The 18,711-nt window shown below is 36.4% G+C and overlaps 1 protein-coding gene across 4 annotated transcripts in view; it reads right to left on the bottom strand.

The window, feature by feature from the left end:
* XRN1 (5'-3' exoribonuclease 1) overlaps window positions 1-18,711 on the bottom strand; it is a 64,091-nt gene that overhangs the window by 19,960 nt on the left and 25,420 nt on the right. For 2 of the 4 annotated variants that reach the window (XM_063306645.1, XM_063306646.1), the window contains exons 19-30: window positions 18,482-18,585; window positions 16,025-16,156; window positions 11,574-11,736; window positions 9,871-9,984; window positions 9,453-9,551; window positions 7,938-8,053; window positions 5,863-6,009; window positions 4,982-5,071; window positions 3,385-3,520; window positions 2,392-2,448; window positions 1,768-1,900; window positions 125-194 (exon numbers count right to left, since the gene is read on the bottom strand). In XM_063306645.1, coding sequence (XP_063162715.1) covers window positions 125-194; window positions 1,768-1,900; window positions 2,392-2,448; window positions 3,385-3,520; window positions 4,982-5,071; window positions 5,863-6,009; window positions 7,938-8,053; window positions 9,453-9,551; window positions 9,871-9,984; window positions 11,574-11,736; window positions 16,025-16,156; window positions 18,482-18,585 — 1,361 coding nt within the window. Of the gene's footprint in view, window positions 1-124; window positions 195-1,767; window positions 1,901-2,391; window positions 2,449-2,646; window positions 2,776-3,384; window positions 3,521-4,981; window positions 5,072-5,862; window positions 6,010-7,937; window positions 8,054-9,452; window positions 9,552-9,870; window positions 9,985-11,573; window positions 11,737-16,024; window positions 16,157-18,481; window positions 18,586-18,711 lie in introns of those variants that run through there. The other 2 variants (XM_063306647.1, XM_063306648.1) reach the window with 2 other exon arrangements.

The following is an 18,711-nucleotide window of genomic DNA, read 5'->3' as shown; positions in this document are numbered from 1 at the left end:
GGATCATAAGGAACACAATTACTGAAAAAATGTTTTTTAATGTCACCATCTTTTACAATTATTTTATATTTCTCGAGGTTCTATTGAAACACTTAAGAAAAATAAGTGATTGTCTGCAACAAACCTTATCGTTAAACCTCCATGAAACTCTTCATCAAACAGTACTTCGTACAGCACATCAGATTCTCTGCTGGCTAAAGAAAATATGCATTGTAAGCAGTATCATCAAATATGAAATTGCTAGAGAAAAACAGTATTATTGCTTATTACTACAATTTCTATATTGAAACACCAATGTATTCATCTGTAGAGCTACTTACAGGGATTGGAAATGCCATGTAAGGGTTTCCAACACTGTCCTCTAAATTGGCTTCCACTAACTGACCTTCCTGGTTAATACAGCTGACTACTTAGACCAACCTTCACCAACTTGGTACCCTTCAGATGTTTTGGATTATAATTCTCAGATTTCCCATCTACTGTACTATGACAAATGAGATGTTATAATCCAGAGGTAGCACCCTCTGATCCATTTTTATAACTCCCACAGTTGTGCCAAATCATACCATCAGAACTGCTGATTTTCAGCAGTTCAATTTTTAAACTTTTTTTGATCCATGTGAACAAAAACATAGTAACAGAACAAAAATTTCTACCCTGTCCACTATGGTGAAGTTGCTGACTGTGTACCCATTGTCAGAGTTCTTCTGGCCTCTGACCAGAAGAGTTACAGTCCAACACACCAGAAGCTACTAAGTTAAAATAACTTGGTTTAAATGAAAATAAGAATTTTGTGTAGTGGGGATGGAGCTTGTCTCTGTCACACATATGTTGAAGTAATCTGTTGATAACTTCTTGTATTATTGACTTATGCGCTTCAATGAGTTTTAAAGTAGTTTCAGCCTTACTGGAAAAACACCACCAAAGTCTATGGTGTTTTTAAAATGAGATTAATTATGGGAGTTAATACACGTCTTTGACCTTCCAAACAACAAAAAATGATCAAACAAGGCATCCAGTAGCAATGTTTTTTCTTATATTTTATGCAGATAACAAATTAATACAGCTAGGGCTTTCTCATCTGTCTGGTTATACTGTAGAAGCATATGACCAAATGTTTATTAGTTAAAGTGCTACAAAAACACCACTGATCTGTTTCCCTCTAGACTAAATATAACAGCTCATCCAATCATGGTTGCCTACTCCATTCCACACTAACCAAGAATGGTGATGTATGGTGTGGGCACTATATTTTAAAAAAGTTAATCGCAGTAGCCACATAATATGCAAACAAAAACGTTATGTCAATTGTTTGGATCCAAAAATATATGTCATTTGTCAAACAGCTTTGGGTCTCTCCTGACCCCAAAACTGTACATTTCGAAAGGGGTGGAGGACTTTCTAAGCAGTCTGAACTATGGTGCAGGGTACTGCAATAAAAGAGCAGAAGCACCATGGGAAAGCAAGGGGCCTGCATTTGGTGTGGAGAAATTCTTCTGTCCCATTGCAGTCCATGTGGTTCAGGTGAATCCTTGACTGTCTCCAAGAATACCAAGAAAAGTACAGACAAGCCCCACTACATAAAGGGCTTTTAACTTGTAGAATTTTGAACTCAGCTCATTAAAACAAACAAAAAAGATGTATCTTTCTAACCTCAATTAACTTTGATAAATATCCTGTTTATAGTAATCAGTATTTTTTAAACAAAGAGATCATTCACAAATCAAAGGCAGGATTATCAAAAACCAAAAAGAAATTTAGCCATACCTCCTTTAATTCCTACGACAGTACCACGAAGTCCAAGGGGAACGGAAAAGTTCTCTCTCACATTCACAACACGGTCAAACAATCGATATTCTGCATCTCGATCTGGTAAAATTCCATGTTGTTGTTCTAAAGGCTAATAAAACCAAATATTTAAATTACAGCAAAAATATCTAAGTATGAATATGATATAGAACACTAGTTATATACGTCTCTTGGAATATTAATTTTTATTAAAATGAAAAGATTAAGTAATCATGTAATATCCTGCTCACTAAAATGATCTCATGTAGGAATGCTTTCTCAAAAAGTATCAAGTCACTAGAAAGCAATCAGGCTCCAAATCTGGACAGCAGAAAGTATAGTAAAGTTAATCTACACCATCTAACCAGCACTGCCATTTTTAACATACCTTGTTCATCAGTTTTACTGTATGTAAGATGGAGGAAGAAAATTAAGGAAGCTGGTATGAAAATAAAGTCTCCCTTGAGTCAAGCTTGACTCCTGATGACTACATGGACACATGCATGTTTTTTTCTTGGCAACTTTATGGAATTGGTTTGCCACGGCCTTAAAAAAAAATTCCTATGCAACTGTATTTATAATTTTAAAATATCCCAAACTTACTCTGTATAATAAGTGAGGTTTCACTGTTACACGCACTTTCTTATTACTTTTTCTTTTCTAAAAAAAGAAAAAATAATTGAATGAAATCATTAATAGATTATTATTGCCTTAGAAAATTAAAAAGTCACATATTATAGCCCACATAGATAGATCCTAACATTTTTATACTAACTATTATCATATAGATATTCTATATAACTACAGATATTCTTCCTACCAACACTATAGATAGCAAAGCTATCTATAACTCTTAATTTAATGTGCTGTTGCTCAGCCTAATTTCAAAACCATTTTGTAAGAGATCAGTTCAGGAGTCATATAACAGCTCTCTGACTCTTCACTGGAGCCTGCTGCTTGGAGGGTGGTTCAAGAAAAAACAGTGTGCTTGACAGAGAAAACAGGATGTGAGAAAGACAACTTTAGGCTCTGGGCACATCCACTGCTTGATTCCATTCTGTCTTAATCACATAGGTCTTAACAGACAATCCATGAGGGAATGTAACCCTTGATGGAAAAAAGTTTGTCCATTCCCAATCTAAACAATCATTGTGCTGGTGGACAGTCACATTATATAATCAGTGTAATGGGTATTCTAAACTATGCTGTTATTTAGAGCTCTCCAACACTAAATATTGGTCTGTATAACTAATTATAAAGGAATATAATGTAACAAGAGCAGGATAGAGCTGGACCTCATTAACAAAATCTTCAAAATAACCCCAGATATTTGTAAGTTCCTAGGTTGTAAACTCTATTCAAAGTTTATTTGAATTACTTTGGGTGATATAGATTATGCATAAACAAACAGGTGAGCTACCAGATAAGCTGATAAGGTCTCCTGCATGCTTTATTTTTTTTAAATGTCCTTTTTATTGCGTTACAGTCCAAAATTACAGTCAAGAATTAATAATGTACAACATTCTAATACAATCTGAATGAAGTTTGGAACTTAATTGCTATAGAGTCAGATAATTTAAACAATATTTTATGCACCTTGCATTTCTCGATTTCTTCTTCAATCTTTTCAACGATAGCTGCATCCAGAATTTGTAAATCACAAGATGAACGTGAGAGTGTACTGACAGGATGAGCCTTTACCCATGACGTGATTTCTTGAACCTTCTCAGCACTAAGTTGAAAATTATTCCATATTAATAATCATCAAGATTTAAACCCTAGTATAGTCAACATGTAAATTTGATCAAGTGGCAAACTATGTACAGTATTATGAAGATTTTTGTTTTTAATTTAAAAAAAAAATGTCCAAATATAAGATCCAGTAACAAAACTTGCAGGGTTGGCTTAACGTACAGTTTTGAATTTGTCCAAGTTTATTATACCCTAAATTTCTAGCCTTTACAATTTAGGACAAAAACAGGAATCTCCAATCCATCAAACAAATGGGGCCTTGAACAAAACTCTCTTCCAACCTCCATCTAAAAGTACATCATCTGCAGCAAATGAAAGCTGGAGTGCGCTGTTCTTGAAATAGGGCAACTATTAACATAACTTTTTATAACCACAGATGTAATCTCAACAAACCTACTATTCCAAGCTGTATTTTGGTGACTCTGCACCATCCGTTTTGGCTCTCTGCTTTATTTTACATTTAGTACTTTTCTGAATGCAGGAATAGAAATGGCTGATATCAAGTGCAATACACTTTTTCAAAGGAGCTTACCTCCATCCCTGAAGCCCTCCCACTAACGTCACTCACCCCTCCTAAGCAGGTAGGGGGCTGCTCTGGATCTTAGCTTTAAGATTATACTAATACAAAGCTCTTCCTTTGATTCCAGGCTAGATCATCTAGAAAAATGTAATACTAGGGTCTGTAGAATACTTCAATTTGAAGCTTTTATAGTGTGAAATTCAGTGAAATGGCCCCTTTGAAGTGCAAAAGTCTTGTTCCAAGTAACAAAACAATGTTTTAGAGTACCCCGGCATTCAAGCATTTTGAACTTGAAACAGTTTTTAAGCTTGGAACAGCTCTTTTTTTAATGATCAGTTCCTCATATGGAATAACCCATTTCTCAGAAGTTCACACTTAAAACGTTTCAAATCAAAATGTTCTGTAAAGCCTACACACAACTATGACATGCATTGCTACAAATATTTTATAAATGTTCTGTTAGCATAATGTAAGTTTAACTCAAATTCTATGTGTACAGATTCCTACAGTATTCATATTTTAAATACTGTGTGTATACACACACATACACAGAACATTTGTGTGTGTGTGTGCGCACAACACAGAGATCATCTCTCCTTCCCTCTTTCACTATGAAGCACTGTTTTAGAATAAAATAACTAAAATCAAGTTCTGATATTTTGGTAATTGGAAATAACAACAACAACAAGAAGACTTAGTCTTTTGCCAACCCCAAAAATGGCTGGCAGGTAGTATTTTGGCTGCTTGGTAGTCACTAGACAGCCTACAACCATGAATGAATATTGCATGCAAGTGCTCCTCCTTGAACCCAAAGACTTGTCCACCAAATTCAAACTAGCAATCTTCATGCTGATTGTCTTTGCAAGATCAGGAAATTTATCTACTTATTTATTAACCTGCCAAAAAATATGAACTACATACCCATTCTCCTCTTCACCAGGCCAAATATCATCTTCATAAAATATATCTTCTGGACTATTTTTGGCTAAGTAAGTAAAAAGTTCTGGTACCCTACAAAATATATAAATATATTTGAGCAGATATTTCATACTTTTCTATATATGTCATAAAACCTCTACCAATACTTACTAGACTCCTGGTTGTAGGAAAAGTAAGTATGCATATGGTGGGGAACATGTTATGCAGTGCTTCAGAGTCAATTCTTTAAAAAGTGCTTTGCATTGAAACACAGATTTGTAAGTTTTTAAAACAGCTGAGGGGTTTTTTTTCAGCACATTGCAGAAGCAATTATACATCTTTCATGGCATGAAAGATATGAATACAGTTTTCTCTCACGCATAATGGTAGTACCCTAGGAATTATCCAGTATATTCACATATGGAAAGATTTAAAATTGATTAAAAATATTTCTTCACCCAATACATTATTAAACTAAGAAATGTACTATCACCAGAATTGCTGAAGTCCAGGAATCAACATTGTTCTGAAAGAAGAATATATAATTTGGGCACAATATGTCTTTTGTTTGGTTATTTTGTTATGTTTTTAACTGGCCATTAGCTGCCTGGAGTCACATGGTGATTGAGTGGCCATACAAACTGAATAAATAAATGTAGCATAAATGGCTATATCTGAAATCAAAGGTAGTATGATTCATATGCCAGGTGCTAGGAAGAAACAGTGAGCTTCCAGTATATATTTAAGTGGCTAAATAGATGAGATAAAGAGAATGCTTCAATAGACCTTTAGCTTGATCCAACAAAGCTCCCTACAATAATGTTGTAGAAGAACATTATCCATCACAAGGGTATACACAAGTCTACAATAAATTTTAAGCTTACCTTTCTAAATATTCAGCTAGAAGCTGTTCCACTGCAGAGGAATACATCCATTCATTTCCAACTTTCTTAGTATAGCCAGGGACTTCTTCATTCCTCTTATTGAATTTCAGATTTAATCCTACATTTGCTTTATGGTCTCCACGTGGACTACAAGAGATGTCCAATGTTAACTGTATTTACTGTAATTTACCAAAATTCTAATACTTTATTTACTACAAATGTATTATTAAACAGGTGTTTTCTTAGTTGAATTCTAGCATAATTTTACTATATATTAATTTTAATACTTAATATTAATCAGTCTTCAAGTTTATCGGCTGAAAAAGAGCAGAGGGTGAATAATAATAAAAGCCAAACTAAGTTCGAATGATTTGTTCAGACAAAAGACATGCTCACAGTCACTCATGACCTGGTTATTTCCCTGTTGAATTACTGCAACATGTTTTACATGGGGCTGCCCCTGAAGACCACCCTGAAATCACAACTAGTCCAGAATGCAGTGGTGCATGCAGTTCTGGGTGCTCTGTGGTTTGACCATATCATACTGCTGCTGCATTAGCCACAATGGCTCCTAGTTTCTTTCTGAGAGCAATTCAAGGTGTTGGTTATCACCTTAAAAGCCCTGAATGGCACAGGGCCAGGTTATTTGTGGGACCTCCTCTTCCTGAGGGTATTTGTCAGTCCTATCAGGTCAAATAAGGTGGGTGTGCTCCAGCTCCCCTCCTTAAATGCTATCAGCTGGCAGAACCTAGGGGGTATGCCTTCTATGTAACTGCACTTGCCCTGTGGAAAAACCTCCTGTCTGAAATCTGGCAGGCCTCCACACTTTTAGCCTTCTGGAAGGCTGTGAAGAGGTCTCTTCCCCCAAGTATTGGGTAAGGTGAGACTGGAGGCCTGAAGGTGTATGGGGGAGAGTTGTTTTTGGGGTGCCATAAGGTATAGGTTTGCTGTATTATTTTTTTCTATGTTTTATTATTATGCTGTGAGTTGCCCAAGGCTATTGTACTGTATATAAGATTGATGGGCATATAAGAGGGATGGATGGATGATTTCTGAAACCAGGAATCACTGACAAAGCTGAAGGTATCAGAAACTAAAATAACTAAAGGTACGTCAAGAACTTGAAGGATGCTCTGCAAAGTTTGTTGGACTCTGCAAAGTGCTAAGGCATTCAGCATCCTCCAGAAGTCTTGCCATAGGTTGCCTCTGGAAGTGAGTCCATACACTGCTGCATTGGTTCCTTACAGTCCCAAGGCCCTGAAGCAGCCATGCTGCGCCTTAAAGAAGTTTAACTGCCTAAATGCTTCAAGGGGGCACAGCACTATTATCAAGATCACTGCTCAGCTTCAACCTGTAAAGTATGTTATGCTTCCATATCTGTAACTGCTTCTCTTCTTCATTTCTTTCATTTCTCTTTCCTGATGGATTATGCTCAAATTCAACCTATCCCTGCTTTGGAATACATTTTAAAAATGTATACGCAAGAATAATTTTAATGTGGGGAAGAGGAGGATAAAACATTTTATAGAAGAAGCAATGTTGGAAAAGTAACTTTACAATTCTTTAAGGAGTTTTATAAAGCATTCCTTTTTAGTAAAAAACCTGATAATGGTATTCCAAACTCTTGAGGGTCAACTGGTCTTCTGATGGCTTTCAAGAGCCAAAATACTCCCAATGAGTTCACTGGCTCACAAAAAGGGAAAGAGAGAGATGCACCTATATCTCTAGTGATGCAAAAGTGCTATGAGTTGTGTTTTTGAAAAATAACATTCATGTATTTATTTCCTTAACACACTTCAGAGAGAAAGTTCTTTCCCAATTTTAAACTGAAAACTGGGCACGACTAACATAAATTCTCCTTCCTGACACTGTGCAATCTATTCTTCTCTCTGTACTAAATGCACAAATGAAGGGAGAATGCTGATATGCAGAAGGTCTACTTCCATTAATTTTTCTGTATTAAGACCAATATTCAAAGTAACTAGGTAGAATCAGATTAACAGCATTTTAACCTGAGTTTAATTCAGATGTAATTAGATATTTCACTGCAAAATGGTATTATGTTCCAAACTTACTTTCTCTTTGATCCTCTTCCAATAAAAATGCTTCCTGTAAATCTTGACACAAGATAACTGCTCACTCCAAGGCGGCTGGCCAACACATATGCAGGATTATATTTCACAGAGTATTTCTAAAATATCAAACATTTGCTTTCAATCTTTGAGAACTATATTAACCTTTTAGTAACAAAAATCAGAAGTCTTTATAAGATTACTGATTTATTATACAATAAGTGTTTACACAAGGTATCTAAAGTGGAAAGTGGACTTGTATCATGCTTCTTCAATTCATAGGCATATCACAAATATATGCACTGGGCTTCAAGTAAGTAGGATTAGCTATTTCTGAAATGGTATGCAGTAGGATAAACAACTACTGAAGTCCACAGTATACCATTTCTAATACAGAGACAAAAGAATAAAAATGAGGAAATCAGCATTTGCTGAATAAAGAGCAGAAAGAGGTACTATGGAAGTGATGGGGGGGGGGGTGCTAATATGTAAGGAAAAGCAAGCTCACAGAGAACCAAGGGCTCCACAATTCAACCTTGAGCTACAGATATTCTCTTCAATTGAAACTAAGGAACAAAATACATTTACAAAAAGAAAGAAAAAGAAATAATACAAATGCATTATTATTAGCTATTCTGACACAAGAAGAACCATTTCTTTCCCAGCAGAAAGATAGCATAAGTTAAGGTTATTTTCTAGTCTCCCAGTTTTCAGTTAAGGTGCAAAGCATTTCAGCTGCCACCTCTGAATATCGTACTGTTTAGAAACAGCCAACAGATGTTATATTTATCCCAAAGTAGTTAGGATAGCAATAAGTTATAACAGTAATATAATTCCATGTCAATCTCACAGCCAAACTAAAACAAAAGCATACTGTGGCTTTCAAGGGAAAAAGAAAGAACCAGTAACTCTAGAGAGTTAGAAATCAATAATTTTATTTGGAGTGATGGAAGAAATTACTGGAGTGTTTATTGGCTAATCAAATAACTCCTGATTAACAGAATAATGCAAAGATATTCTAATAAAGCAAATATAAACCAATATATGAAGTGCCACACATGGCAAGCAGTGCTCAGGTGATATCCTGGACCACAGATTGGTCTTGAGGAGTGGAATTTTCAGATTTTTTACACTTTTCTCACCAGAATTCTGGTTTGTCAATTTTTAAATTATAATTCTAAATCACTAATTGGCTGGATATTGAATATCATATTGGAATAAGTAATTTTCTGATTTAGTCAATGGAGGAAATCCTTAATTCTAAAGTAGCAATATGTTTCTTTCTTTAAATACTAGTTTCCTCTGCCACTGTGAAGAAAATTTTTAAAATCAGTTAAAAATACTTTAGAACCTTTAGATTCTAATGTATGCATACATAAATATAAAGAGAAAAGATGAAAATAAACGAAATTGTTCATTATTTGAAGATTTTTCCAGAAATATATAGTGTTCAATATTACCTGAAGGATTAAAATGAATTCTGCAAAGGTACTCCACAGCTAGAGAAATAACACTTACATGCTGATTCTGTATTAAGATATCCAGCTGAGGTTCAAATGGAATGTTGAAAACAACTCGAATTCTACCATCTGAGATAACATCAGAGGAATCCTGAACCTTAAAGAAATAATTGATACACTCAAGTTTAAGCCCACTTCATTCAAAATGGAAAAAAAATTCTTCCAAATATCTGTAGCTGTTATTGTGGGGAAAATAAGAGGTGGGAGCATTATGTTGCTTGGAGTTGTACAAAATAAAGGTAAGACAGAAATCTAATGAATAAATAAAATTTTAAAAGGCATAGGCAAGTACAAAGTCATATAAACAAGAGACAGACAAATGATAGCTCAGAAACACCCAGATAACAATTTGATCTACTTCAGATAATTTAAATTTATGAAGAATAAATCTGATAGAAGATTATTTTGAAACTAACTTCTCCTGTGCAGCCATAGTAAGGTGTTCCTAGCATGAAAACTGTGCATCCGAGAGGGAATAGGTCATCCAAAGTTTTTAGTCTGGAGAAGTGGCAAGCGAAAGTTTTTATATCCTGCCAAAAGAAACAGAAAGATACATCACCTTAAGATAATCCACATTAACCACTGAGACAATACTTGCCAATGATCTACTTAAAAACAGCAAGTCTGCTTACTCTTCAGGGAAGATACTAATCCATAAATAAGTTTAAGTCTTTCTATCAAAGTATGTCCTTCAGCTGTTCAGCTACTTAACAACAAGTACAGTCAGTATCACCTGAGTACCATATAATTACTCTCGACCAAAAGAAAATGGAACTGATACACAGTGGTGGAAGTCTGTTAATCCTTCATGACTATCTGTAATCCTACTGTTTGTGACATACAGTATGATCAGAACTTTTTCTAAGTACTATTAACATATAAAGAGGTTTTGGTTAAAGAGGCCAGTACTGTGCCATTGTTTTACTGAACACACTGAACCAATACACAGTATCTTTGTTGGAAAACGTATGTGAAATTTCAGATTTAGTAACTAATGGCATCTCCTTTAGCAGCAATGCCTTCAACCAAGTGTTTCCTGTACATGTTGATCAACCCCGCACATTCACTTAGAGGTATCTCAGCCTGTTCCTCTTTATAGCACTCCTTCATCTCATGGAAATGTTTGGTCTAACTTCAGATAATGTCACAACATTTCATTTGATTCAGGAAAGGGCTTTGAGTCGGCCATTCCCAAACACAAAATTTCTTCTGCTTCAATCATTCTGTTACAGATATACTTGTGGGTTTAGATCTAGTTGTGCTATATGACCTACATTTGCACATGTTTCAGCTCATGGATAGATATCTTGACATGGAGAATTTACTGCTTCAATTCCAAACACATTGTTTCTTGAAGGATTGGGAGCTATCCTGTTCCTAAGATTTCAAAGCAGCCCCAACTATGATACTCCCACAATCACGCTTCATGGCTGTAATATGATTCTTTTTATTGGAATTAAATGTTTCATTTTTCTCCAAATGTTTCTCATTAATGCCACAGAAGTTCCAAAAAACTCAAGACAGGCAGCAATGTGCTTTCCAGGCAGCAATGTGCTTTCCAGCAGTGGCACCTCCCCACCATCACTTTTGTTCAGTGTTTTCTTTATGGTACACAAGATACAAACAATGCAAGAGTGGCCTGCAGATCCTTTACTGTCACCCTGGGGTTCTTTGCAACCTCCTGAAGTATTGTATGCCTTGCTTTTGAGATAATTTTTACTGGATTACTACTCCTGGGAATAGCAACAGTGGTGCTGCATTTTCTCCATTTGTAAACTATCTGCCTGAACATGAAGTGATGAATCACATAGGTCATGTACTGCTGGATTACAGAACGTTATAAAGGTTCACGCACCTTCTTTCCCTACTGTACTGAGGAATGTTGCTGACAGAGCATATTTCTCACTGGATTCAGCACTCTTGTAGGACTGTAGACTAGCAAAACTGAGGCTGAAGTACATATCATGTACATACACACACATACCCATTCATTCTAAAACATTAAGAAGCCTAAACAGAAAAAATATTTTGAATTTGAACTGTGCTAGTAAATATTATGGATTACTTGAATTGATAGATATGTAAATATGTATTACAGTAACAAACTTGAAAAGATCACCTTGACAATTGTCTGGTATGCAAAAGGTAGAATCTGCTTGGACCACTGCTTTTCAAAATACACTTCACCATTTTGATTTATCTGATATCTACTCCCAGTTAGTAGCTGAGCATATACAATTACAGATGTTTCATTTATAATTACTCCTTTTCTTCTTTGGTAGCTGATAAAAAGAACAAATTATACAGTAAATTAGAATTTGTACTTTTTAATAAATGGTAATTTTAATAAGTACTTAGTAATAATTTTGGGGGGAAGTCAAATAAATAATAATAAAATCTGTTAATTTAATCTGTTACTTTTTCTAGGAGTTTCCAAGAAAATGCTGGATTCCTAAATTAGACAAAAGGTACCAAGATTATAAATAGCCACTTGTCAATAAACATTAGAAGTTGTATGGAAACTAGCAGAAAGATTCTAAGCACCAGATAATACATATGAAGCCTTAGGGTCTGACAGGGCTATAAAAAAACGTCTAATTTTTGTGTATGTGTATGGGTGTGCTAAAGTGTCTGTAACTAGCATTCTCTGTGGTGGCACAGGTAGTTTTCAAAGCAAAATGGCAAAACCCCAGCAAGATTGATAATAAACAAATACATTATGTCTCATCAAGTGTTTTGGACTCCTAGCAACCACACAGATTTTTCTCATGAGGGTAACAAAATGTTCTGTCATTCCCATTTTTCTGAGCACATTCCACAGCTTGACACAATTGACATAATTGAAGGCCTTTCTTTAATCAATGAGTCACATATTGATTTCTTTTTAGTATTTTTTTTGCTTTCTCAATTATCCGGCATGCATCAACAATAATGTCTCGTGCTCCTTGGCCTTTTCCTAAATCCAGTTTGAACAACTGGCATCTCTTTTTCCATTTAGACTCTAATCTGCACTGGATGATCCTAAGCATTATTTTGCTAGCATGTGAAATTAAGGATTTTGCATGAGAGTTTGCACACTCTGTTAAGTCAATCTCTCTCGGTACTGGAATGTAGATTGACCTCTCCCAATCTTTGGCCACTGTATCACTCTCCAGAATTGCTGGCATAGCTTGGTTAGAACCTTTACTGATTCTTCTTCTGTTGTTTGCCATATTTCAGTGGGTATTCCGTCAGTTCCTGTACTCTTCTGACTTGGTAATGACTGGAGTGCTGATCCAGCTTCATCTTCTAGGATTAGAGGTTATCGTAAGTAAGGAATATCTTCTAAGGTATCTTGGATGTTGATGTCTCTAGTGTATAGTGTTTCAATTTACTCCCTCCACTTTAGTTTGATCTCTTTTGGAACAGTTACTATCTGTCCATTGGCATTTTTTAACTAACCAACGCAAGATTGGGACCTCCTTCTGAGTTCAAAGACCTTTTGAAAGACTTTCCTTGTTTTTCCATATTTGATGTCTTTATAGATGTTGTTGTAATACTGCTTGTTGTCTCTTCCAACAGCTCTTTGAAGCTCTTTGTTAAGTTCCATTCTGAGATTTTTGTCCTTCTTTGACAAGCTTTGGCTTCTCTTCTCTTCTTGGAAATTTCCACAGTTTATTCTGACATCCAGTTTGCTTTCTTTCTTCATTTTTGGCAGTCTCTTTTCACATTTATCCTTAACGTCTTCTTTAAGTTTATTCCATAATTCCTCTAGTTTTCCTTCATGAAGTTCAGGACTTCAAAGTGATTCTTGATGTTCTCCTTGAAAAAGGTGGATATTTGTTCAACATCTTATTGTGGAAACTGACTGGCTTTCTTCTTCTTCTTTAGCTTAACATGGAACTTGCACATGAGCAGTTTGTGATTTGTTCCACAGTCAACACCTGGCCATTTCTTTGACGCTATAATTGAGCTCCTCCAACTTCTTTTAGCAATAATATAGTCAATTTGATTTCTATATATTCCATCTGGTGAGGTCCATGTATAGAGAGGTCATTTTGGTTGTTTGAAGACAGTATTAGTTATGAAGAATTCACTGGGGTGGCAGAAATTGATAAATTGGTCTCCTGCTTCATTTTGGTTTCTAGCCCATACAATCCACTTACATTTTCCTCTTTAATGTTTCCAACTTTGGCATTCCAGTTTCCAATCTCAAGTAGCACATCTTGCTTGCATGTTGTCAACTTCGAATTGAACTTGATCATAAAAGTCATCAACATCTTCTTCTTCTGCATCGGCAGTTAGAGCATAAACTTGAATGATCGTCATATTAAAGGGCTGTCCATGAAATCCAATTGATATTATTTGGTCATTGACTGCATTGTAGCCAAGTACAGTACTGTTCTTGCTATACCCTTCCTAACTACAAAAACAATGCCATTTCTTCTTCTTTTTTATGTCCTGAATAATAAACAGTAGGATAATCTGACTGAAAGTGTTCGGTCCCAGTCCATCTCAACTCACTGATGCCTAAAATATCAATTTGTAGTAGTCTCATTTCATCTTTCACTGTGTTGAGATTTCCTGCATTCATGCTTCTTACTTTCCATGTTCCTACTGTAATTGTATCTTTGCAGCTTCAGATTTTCTTTTCCTTCATGGCAACATCAGCAAGTAGACATCCTGAAGGCTTTAATCTAGCCACATCATAAACACCATTAGTACTTTAAAAGATCCTCAGCTCTTCCTGAGTAGCATGTTGAGTGCTATCTGACCTGAGGGGCCCATCATCCAGCACTATATCGTCAATCATCTTGTATTTTCTATCCATGTGGTTCTCTTTGTAAAAATACAGGAGTGGTTTACCATTGACATCTCCTGTGCAGTATGAATGCCCTTTGCCATTGTCACTAAAGTGATTATCTGCCTCAGGCATCTTCCTATATTGCTTCTGCCCAATACAGGTGCCTGCTTGCTTTAGATGGGTAGTTGGGAAGATGTTTACAACTTGGATGACCCTGTTGGGAATATATACTCTTGGCATACACTGCTAATGTTCTTTATCCCTCCCAGGAACACCCATCACCACCACAGTGAGGCAGCACAGCAGGACTTTGTGGGGAAACAAGCAGTGCATAAAGGCAAAGCAAAACAAAGTTAGTATTTTTTCCACAATTATCTTTCCACTATTGAGATGTTATTTGCTTTGCTGATATTTAAGTATACTTTTAATTATCTGACTTGGCCTAGCAGTGTCAGCAATGATTAACACAGTATTTCTTGTTAGCATCTGTAAACTTAGGAAACAGTCTTTAGAATGAAGAGACAGGTCATTTCCTTCACACTAACTCCCCATGGGAGAAGAGTATTTCTAGCAAAACCATTTGTGAAGTGAGTGATGCCTAATGGTATTTCCTTGAGTTCAGAATTCATAATAATAAATAGAAGGGAGAGTAGAAGGGAGAGACAGAAAATTGCAGGAGGTAAGATGAATTTGGACAATCAGCACAGTGAAAGTGGTAGCACATACTCAATGTCCATATAAATCTTTCCCCCTTTAATCTTCCCATGCTAGTGCTAATAAAGTTTGTATTTGCGTATCAAATTATCTATATTCAGATCTCTAATGCTATGCCAACTGACCATAATATGTTTATCTAGGGATCCCTTCTAGTCTGCTGAACAAAGTTGAAATTCTGAAAGTGTGGTGTGGATACTCTCCCAAAATGGCCAGAATGAGAGGCTTACTTTTTTACAAAATCATTGGCATAGTGGAAGTGACCAATCACAATGTTTTACCAGAAGGCAAACAAATGAGGTATCTTCCTACCAACCATTTTATCCTTCAGGATCTTCTTTATCACCAGTACTTTTTTTTTTGGCTCTGTTTGAGACAGGAGTAGACAAACAAAACCTCCAAGCATCCATCATTTTTATATTCCAAGAGTGCCTATGAGCTTATACAAGACTAGAGAAATTCCTGAAAGCAAGATGATGCTAGAGATAAGGTCCTTTGCTTTATAATATGCCAACCTCCCAATTTAAATAAACAAACAAATAAATAAAATCTAGTGGAATAGGGCAGTGTCCCATTGGCACCTATGGCCAATAGGACTACTCTAACATCTTGTACTTTTAAAACTTTCTCCTCCTCCTGCCTAAGGTTCTCATATGGTACTCATAATTCTTCTCTTCACCCTTAGATCCTTCCATGCAGTTAATTAAATAGCTGTGGCCCTATTTAAATGTTGCCAATGTGTACATTTCTATTTTTACAAAAAGCTTTAATTAAGTATGCTATTACATCAATTTCCCCACTTTAGAGAATCCAGCTTTGGATTTACCACTTATTTTTCACTTGGGAACTCCAAATACACAAATATATGCTCATTTGTGTGCACATGAATAAGATGTGTTTAGTATGATCACTGACTTTAGTGGCATTTACCACATTCACCAAAGTTAGTGAATGCCAAAAATACATCTGACCATGCATTTCTAAATGAGTCATTTCCACAAAGCAGCCTGCTCACTCTCAACTTTGTTATAAAGTATACAGTCAAGCTATAAATAGATAAGGTAGAATCTTACTGTTCTGAAATTCCCTGGATTTCTTTTAGCCATAGATTATTTTCCTTTTCTCCAACAAATGTTACTTTAGTTGGTGGCACAGCATTTCCTCTATATAGTTTTTGGGTTCCAGGAGGCTCCTCCAAGTTAAACCTTGAATAAAAGCATGTAGTTAATTCAAAATAATACATTTTAACTTTTCATCTCAGTTTTAACAACATTACACAAAGGTAGTAAAGGTAAAGGTTTTCCTTGACATTAAGTCCAGACGTGTCTGACTCTAGGGGACGGTGCTCATCTCCGTTTCAAAGCCGAAGAGCCGACGTTTGTCCGTAGACACTTCCATGGTCATGTGGCTGGCATGACTAAACGGAACGCCGTTACCTGCCTGCCGAAGGGGTACCTATTAATCTACTCACATTTGCATGTTTTCGAACTGCTAGGTTGGCAGGAGCTGGGACTAGCAACGGGAGCTCATCCCATCACATGGATTCGAACCGCTGACCTTTCCGATTGGCAAGCTCAGCAGCTCAGCGGTTTAACCCACAGTGCCACCGCGGTAGGTATCCTGAATTCAGTCAGTGTTGGGATTCCTGTGTTCTCTGAATTTGCTTTCCTGCAGAATTTTCATTACCAGACTAGGTAATATCACCAGTGCATGGGAGAGTGAAGTTATTGGTTGTTTATATATAGTAGCTTCTCTTGCCAGTCTTGGTTTGGGTGTGGTTTCTTCCTTGATAGTTTCTTGAAAGTTAGAGTATTGTTTCTTCCCTAATTGTTGATCTGGTACCGCTTCCTCCCTATCTGGACGTTAGGTACATGGGAGAATCTGCTCCGGGCTGTTTCCTTCCTTTCTTGACTTCTGAATGGTATGAAGATGGGGTTTATCTCTACGTATCGGTTGATGGCTGATTTGTCTGATTGTTATATGATGTAATAACTGCCCACAAAAGGAGTTGCATAAGAACATAGATCTTGCAAAAACACACTTCAGTAACCCATAATTCCAACAAGAGGAAACAGACTACCCGTACAACATCTTCCAATGTAATAGGTACACATACCATTTCATTAAAAAGTGCCTAGTTAACAACCTATCATATCACAACCTATGAAAAGGATAACTCTCCCATATATCAGAAACTTCTGAGACACACAACAGACTACCACAACTACATGACATTCCTCTAGCACATAAAACAAAACAGAACAAAAACCTTCAAAACATCTTAAGCAAACTCAAAGGCCCAGTAATCAAAGAAGAAAAAACAGGAGTCATCTACAACAGCGGTTCCCAACCTTTCTGGCACCAGGGACCGGTTTTGTGGAAGACAATTTTTCCACAGACTGGCAGAGGGGGCGGGGATGATTTCAGGATGATTCAAGCGGTTCCTCTTTTTCCCGATCTTTTATTCTTTTTTCTTCGTGCCGCTTGGAGGTAGCAGCCAACAGGCTTGCTTTCTCTGACAGGGGGCGGAGCTCAGGCAGTAATGCGAGTGATGGGGAGCGGCTGTAAATACTCAGGCTATAAATTCACTCACTCGCCCACCGCTCACCTCCTGCTGTGTGGCCCAGTTCCTAACAGGCCACGGACCGGTACTGGTCTGTGGCCTGGGGGTTGGGGATCCCTGATCTACAACGTATGTTGTAAAGACTGATACAGCGACTATGTAGGACAAACAGGTAGAAGACTGGTAGAATGCATCCTTAACATCAACTGGCAGTCAGAAAACATGATATAAGTTCCTTAATCTCTCAACGCTTAGATAAATTCAAACACAATTTTAACTGGGAAACTGTTGACATTTTAGATCAAGTCAAATCCAAGATAGCTAGGGAATTCCTGGAAGCTCGGCATGCTGAAAAATCAACTATTAACAGACACATAGAGAGAAACCTTATGTATATACCATTTAAAAAAAACATAATCAGAAGTCAAGAATGGAAACAAACAGCTCAGAGCACATCCTCCTTTGTAACCAACACCCAGATAAGCAGGAAACAGCCCTAGATAAACAATCAGGGAAGAAACAATATCCTAATCGATGAACTATTATGTAAGAAACCACATCCCAACAAGACAAGAACAAACTAGTAAATGTAAGCAACCAGCAAAGGGCACTTTCCCATGCACTGATGATGTTACCTAGTGTGCTAATGAAATGTCTGCAGGAAAGCAATCCAAGTTCAGAGAACATCATGAACCCAACAGTTCAACCCTCAACTACATACTGTATATTATTTGTCAATGTCCTTAGAATATTAGGTGAAACTGAATTAGAAATTAATTTGCTAGCAATACAACACAAGTTGAAAATGGAAAGATGTGTTTGGAGTGTCTTACTGTTTGTTTTAACATAGCTTTTTTAAAAAAATCTTATAAACTCTTCCTCTAGCACTATACCTTCTGAAGTTTTGCCTTAAAAGATACATATATAGAAACAAGTAAATAATAATTCTTCCAAATTAGTCTCTTACTTAGTTTCACCATCAGATACAGCAACAGCTCTGGCTTCTTCAAGGTGTGGCCAGTTAACAAAAATTGATTTCCCAAGCACCAAACTGGCTACTTTTTCTATACTCTATGGGAGAAAAATAATTGTTTAGTGCAGCAAAAGGAACCCATCCCAACATCTGCATATCAGGCTACGTAACCCTATTTTTTTTTTAAATGACTACAGGTAGTCTTGCATAACAACTGCCTGTTT

This window comes from Candoia aspera, chromosome 6, assembly GCF_035149785.1.
Source record: "Candoia aspera isolate rCanAsp1 chromosome 6, rCanAsp1.hap2, whole genome shotgun sequence".
NCBI lineage: Eukaryota > Metazoa > Chordata > Lepidosauria > Squamata > Boidae > Candoia > Candoia aspera.
This window is presented reverse-complemented; position numbering and strand designations above follow the sequence as displayed.